The sequence below is a fragment of the Macrobrachium nipponense genome, chromosome 29 (assembly GCF_015104395.2).
Source record: "Macrobrachium nipponense isolate FS-2020 chromosome 29, ASM1510439v2, whole genome shotgun sequence".
Lineage (NCBI taxonomy): Eukaryota > Metazoa > Arthropoda > Malacostraca > Decapoda > Palaemonidae > Macrobrachium > Macrobrachium nipponense.
The window spans coordinates 11,013,094-11,019,654 of NC_061092.1; the positions used below are offsets into that span (position 1 = coordinate 11,013,094).

Genomic DNA, 6,561 nt, shown 5'->3' on the forward strand with positions numbered 1-6,561 from the left:
GAAAACTGAGGCAAAATCAAGTGATGAAAAATGTGGATCAGACACTGGCCCACATCAAATCTAATTAGTTGATCACAGGAAGGTAGTCTTTTTAAAAAAGTTATTTAAATAAGAAATACATACGTTTTCATGTAGTAAGCTTAACACAGGTATTAAAACAAAGTCAACCTAGGTGGATGGCATTTGTAGCAAAGTTCTAAAAATCAATAATGTTCTGGTAGGTAAAAGTATACTCTTCAGCCAGAGAATACAATCTCGGAGACAGACCTCATGATCCTGAGGCTGTACCACAGCATCAGTTTTGAGTACACTATTTGTATGGTCACCACCCAGCATAGACCACTAAATTTAGTACAGGTACCTCAGATAGCAAAGCTGTCAGAAGTATAGAACTGCAGTTGCAGGTACTTTTGACAGTACGTGGGTGAACTCCCACCTGCTGAATAAAATCTTATCTACGACTATTATATCCAATTAAATATCTCCACACAACAAGAATTTAATTATCTACCTGGAGGAGGAGAAACATCAAAGTTACCACGACCAGAGCAGTTTTTCTTGGGATTTTTTCAATTTCCAGCTTTCAGGCCCCATTATGAAGGTACAGTTCTTGTTACAATACAATAAATACTTCAGAACACCATGGTGCTGTTCTCACTACATCTAATAAAACAGAAAATATTTCATAGTCTGGGTGTGTTGATGCAACGATCCAACTTCATATGTAAAGCAATAATTACAGAAGCCAATAATTTTATGATGGCAAGGTAGTTTTCCATAATGTACATAATATTTAGTCGCACTGAAAGATGGCAAAAGAACACAACTCATGATGAATAAATATATTTCACAATACATTGCATGTGAATATTGCAAATCAAAATAAAACACCCAGTGAATCTCTTCACATACAAAATCATCTAATACTAATTAATATGCTTTTGCTCTTGTTAGTGCATCACTAGAAGTTCCTAATGTTGTGTCATTGTAATGCAAATTAAATAACAAATATAATGAGCAAGTGGAAAACATGACACCTACTAAGGTGATAATTCCTGCAAAATTGTATTATCTTTGTTCAACAATGAGTTTCTTTACCAAAGGTCAGTTCCTACTGGGACGCAAGTGAGAGGGAACAGAAATATACCCATTTTCACATAATAAAAATATTAACATAATGTAAAACTTTCACTATACATGTAGTTTTACTTGGTGAAATAGCAAGGTTAACTTATATCACCTGATAAGTCACATAAGCACCTCTGACTGGGAACACAACTTTACATATTGTCAAAAACCTGGTGTCCTATAGTTAAAAAGTTTTGGTCATGGTGACAATCAGTCAAAAAAACTTGAGAGAAAAGCTGGATAGTTTTATGCGTGGTCATGTCATAAAGTCTTAATGCAGCAATTGCCTGCAGCCTATACCAATCAATCATACTATTAATGCTCAACAATTACTACCAATATATAAAGGATGCCTGAACACTATAGACAAATTTTTTAGAAACAAAAAATACCCTATGTTCAGTGTAGAGTTATTTGCAACCATAAACAGTTCATATGTGTTCTTAAATGGAAAAAGTTTTATCATTGCATCACTAGATGAAAAACATGACAGAGAAGGATAACCTGCCTTCATGTAGTACTTATGTTGTAATGAACTCGACATGTGAAGAAAGTATGCAAACACAGCCATATTCCTTTATCACAAGCATTGGTATAGATAAAAACACAGCATTTCAGACACTAAAAACAATAACAGGTTTTAATATCTATATGTATGCAATTCATGGTATGTTTGCTAGAATCTGCAAAGTTATCTTGTTTCTAGTTTGTCTGTTATAATACATTTCTTCCATTTCACTAGGTCACTCATAAAAAAATTGTATCACTATCAAAATATATGACAAAGCTGACTTTCATAATATATTGAAATTCACTTCTTATACAAAGTAACAAACATTAGTCTTAGTAATCCTTAAATAGTGTCTGACTCATGTTATAAAAGTCAAGTAGCTTTCATTAACATTAGACTATTAGGTATTTATCAACTACCAGACCACTGGCATATTAAGACGTACACCACAATGACGTCATTCAAGTGTGAACTGTATACATTGCAGTATTTGTTTCGTTCATGTATTCCGTAGAATTATACCAGTTGGATCATTTTATGCCCCTTTAATTGAAGGTACCTGTACTACCAAAAGGGGATACGCCTTTCCATTTGGCTTTTGTGGAATGTTTGCAATAGCAAGAATGAGTCTGTTGTAATATCACATACCATTAGCTTCTTTGTCAGTAACACTGACTTCAGTTTTACTTGTTTTGACATTTTTATTAACATCATAATTTGGAGCAAAACTTACAATGTACTGTACTTAGTTTTTCTTGAAAAATTATAGAAATGGTTTATCATTAATTATTAGACACCAACTGCATGAACAGCAATTGTCAGTAAAAAGAAAAAAAAAACAGAAAACATGTCAGAATATATTTATAACCATGAGCATTTCATCACATGGAGAAATTCTGGACTTTATTTTTGTGTTTGTATTAGTGTTGTAAAAGAGGCTACCAATGGAGCAATCCAAAAGCTGTTAAATGGAATTAAGAAACAAATTCAATGCATCTTTGATTTCATTTGGTAGCAAAATAAATTGTTAGGCTAAACAATTCACAGTTGATCACACTGAAACACTACATGGACTGAATACACACTTTAACAGCAGGAGAGGGATAATATTTTTGTAGCTTTCTTACTTCTGAGCTCATGATTATAAAGCCTGGAATATAATGTCACATAATACTGTACTACTTAATAGTTACAAATATCGCTGAATCTTTTTGTTAAGTACTATAAAAAACGTTATAGTACAGTATCAGTTTTGAGATCTTTGTCCTCACAGTCTACATATACTGCAAAATCATCATCAACCCTAAATGCATCAAGCACCTTATTCAACTTGGAACGTATCCAAAACATTATCTGTGCATTCTAACCAAGTACTTAATTAACAATATCAATGCTTTCTTACATATAAAAGCTGTACTGATACATTCAGTTTGTACTGAAAACAAGGAATTGTAATAAGCATAAAAATTGTACAGGAAAATATAAAGGACAGTATAAAGTATTTTCATCAAGTATTTTGTAACAACAGTCTGTATATACGAGCAAATATATTCCAATGAAATACATGTTGGGTGGGTGAGATTTTTAAGTACAGCAATCTAAAACAATAATTTGATTCACACAAACATTATGGTAAACAATTGAGAGAAAAAATTCTAAAATTGAAATTAGTTTAAAATCTGTGCATTTACCTCATAAGGTACCAATGCCTAAGTAACTTAAAAGCTCAAGTCACTGCGCATGACCAAATTTATTGTAAGTAATTTCAAGTTTGTTGGATAAAATATTTGTATAAATATTGCTATGCATTGAAAACCAATGGACCTAGTGCAATAACTGTAATCAAAGATACCTGGATAGACAGAGGGTAAGTAAACTAACAGGAATCGACTTTCCTGAATTATTTGTCGTCGATGTTAACTCGGTTATCCATTTACACAACCTTACTAACGATGAGAAAAAGGTTAAGAAACACAGATACAATAGCAACAACAAGAAAATTATCTCAGATCTTTTCATAGCACAATACAAAACTACATATGAGCAATGTATGTTTTATTTTATAAAGGCAATATGCGGTTGGAAGGAGTGTACTGCCAAGGTCAATCTGCGAAGATTTGTATGTTATCTTTTTAAGGAACAATAATGGGTATATTTGATTACGAAAACAAAGAGAGGGCATCCAATAACAGAATGCAATCATTCTGTTAAATGTCCTTGCTAATTTGCATATTTTTGTAAGTAAGAGGAAGAGTTCTGTGGTTGGGGATATTCCTCTGGTGTTTTGAGTAAACATTTGCAAATTCAAGTTTATGGACCAACAACTCAAAATATGAGAAAATAGATTTTGTGCACTCGTAAGTACATTTATCATAGTATTTTTGCTAAACTGTACATTGACTTTTGTCTCTGCAAATTCTCAGCGGTGTTTCATTGGGGGAAATGTGTCTTAGGGTTAAATTAACTGCGTCTACAAAAAGTCACTAAACAGTCTGCCTTACACTGATAGCAGCAGCTAAACATATGGGAATGGTGCAGTACTGAATACTGATTTGTTACATACAAATATGTCCTAGGCCTAATGTACAGTTACCTGATTTCTTTCTTAGTGTTTTAGCAGGACTGATTTACAGGGGAAAACTTAGAAAAATTAGACGTGAATTATGCTGATTATTTAAAACTAAATTAAACTTCTATTACAGTAAGTAAGCAGTTACTTAAAATAGAGAAAAAAATATGCAGCTCTGTAAAATTTGTGTGAATAACACCTTGACATAAGTTTCAATATTGAAATCAAATAAGTTGATAAAGTTCAGAGTTCCAATCACTCACAATGATAACACTGTTAACAGTAACCTGAAAGTTCCTTGAAACAGAGAGAAAGAGGAAAAGCTGATGAAGTCAAGAAGAGAAAAAAAGGCGTCAAGGATAAAAACTCATTTGTGTGGAAAAATGTCTGAAGGGTAGAGTGATGGTGCAGTAAATCGTCTTACTGTAGAGGCTTTCTGGCTGAAGGTCATGATTCAGTTCTAGTACTCAAAATTCACTACCGAAAAAGCCTTTGCTACTGAGAAGGTGGTTGTTGTAAACCTCCATTGTATGCATAATCTGCTTTATTATGCATAATCAGCTTGTCATCCACAAAGTAAAAACTGTCGCTGCGCGTGTCAAATGGATGCTTTATCATTTCCTCAGCTGGAAAATAAAGAAACCTTGTTAAAATCAACTTGACAAATGACTATCCAGGAGTTGAAGCAAGTACAACACGTACTTGAACCTAACAAACCTTAGCTCTTAAGAATTTTATTGTTAGCACATTACTGTACATTTAAATTTGCCTGAGCATGGATTGTGAAAATCATGATTGCAGGGTATAGGTATTATAAATAATCTTGTAATTGTGGTGTCAAAGACTGCAGAGGAACTCACCTAAATCAGGATGTAGGGTAGGGAATTCATAAATATGTTCGCAAGTGTTCTTAGAATTTGGTATACAGAAACCAAACTCGAAATCGAAAGTCTTGAGCAATTTGTCTCGGAAGAAATGGCGTTCGATCATACGAAACTTGTTCACTGGCCGATTGCCTACGGTAAACTCCACCCTGCAAAATAAGGCGATATTATTAAATGCTGGCTGCTCTGCTGTTCTAAAAAATTAGGCAAAACGATACACATATTATTAGTTATCAATTAAAACCACATTTACACATGATATGAAAGAGTTAGCTTTCAATATCTTCAACAAAGGAAAGCAACAACAACAAAAAACTTTGGAGCAATATTGAGATGTGTAACATTTGACATGCATCACTTCAAACTATGATTGCTAGCTGTAAGTATCTAATGAAAATACTGTTATTTATGTACGAATAATTACACATGTATAATAAGTAAACTCTGCAATATCACGCTGTTGAGGATGACCTGAATTTCAAATTCAAACAGACCAAGGTCATAGATTAGACTTGCATGAAGCCCTTCTCTTCAAGATCCTGAGAACACAGGTCAGCTGCGTGACTCTTTCATCGCATATTCTCTTTTAATTAATCGTTAAAACTCCTAATTATACCACCAGGTAAAATCTAGCTCCGCAGGGAAAGAAGCTAACGAAGTTAACGAATCCTGGCTACCTTCAAAACTCCAGTGGTCGTCTTTTGAAATTTCTTGGTCTTAATAGTACTAGCTCTATATTATTTGCGGGAGGAGGAGGAAGAGGGAGCTCGTTCCGAATCTCGCCGAACAGTATCCTAATCGTGGTTCGTGTGTTCTTTGTGCTCACATTAAACCCCTGCCCATACGTCCTGGCATTCAATTAAATTCATGTCGTTGTATAGTGTATTTCTTGCATCTATTTGCTTTAATTAGCACACAATTCTCTGGTAAATTTGAATAAAATACTTCTTTATCCTGATTCCAATAGGGTATCTCTTGAATTATTCTTTTCCTTACACCATTTCTTTTGAAATAACTCTTTTCACTACGCTCCATCTTTCTTAATGTTTATTAATAACATTTATTGCTGTCTTTGTTTAGTGGTTCCCCGCAGGACTTACATTTCTAACCTGGTGGTGAAACTGGCACATTTTAGGACAGCAATGCCCAGGGAATTAGGGTTGCATTTCCTCCCCCAAGGGTAACACAACCCTCACATAGGCGTCCCATTACCTTGGGAAACAGTGCATTAGAGTTCCAAGCCATTGGCACTTCCTTGAGTAACAGTATCCATGTGGTGCTGGGTAATACTTAAACTTATATTATCTTGCCAACATGTAACAAGCAAATGTAGGTGGCTTGAGCCAGTCTTTATTGTTGTTTATGTTATCTGGCGTTATGCGACTATGGTCATCAACGTCAAAAATATGCTTTGGGTATAAATAACTATGAAATGAACAGCATCAAGTTGCTATAACCAATTTCTCAGT

General features: G+C 34.1%; 1 protein-coding gene across 1 annotated transcript in view; it reads right to left on the reverse strand.

Annotated features, from left to right (window-relative positions):
- Window positions 1–827: 827 nt before the first annotated feature.
- LOC135206123 (protein unc-119 homolog B-like) overlaps window positions 828–6,561 on the reverse strand; it is a 127,725-nt gene continuing 121,991 nt past the window's right edge. Inside the window, exons 5-6 of the mRNA XM_064237365.1 lie at window positions 5,069–5,241; window positions 828–4,834 (exon numbers count right to left, since the gene is read on the reverse strand). Coding sequence (XP_064093435.1) covers window positions 4,704–4,834; window positions 5,069–5,241 — 304 coding nt within the window. The 3' untranslated portion in view covers window positions 828–4,703. The remainder of the gene's footprint in view (window positions 4,835–5,068; window positions 5,242–6,561) is intronic.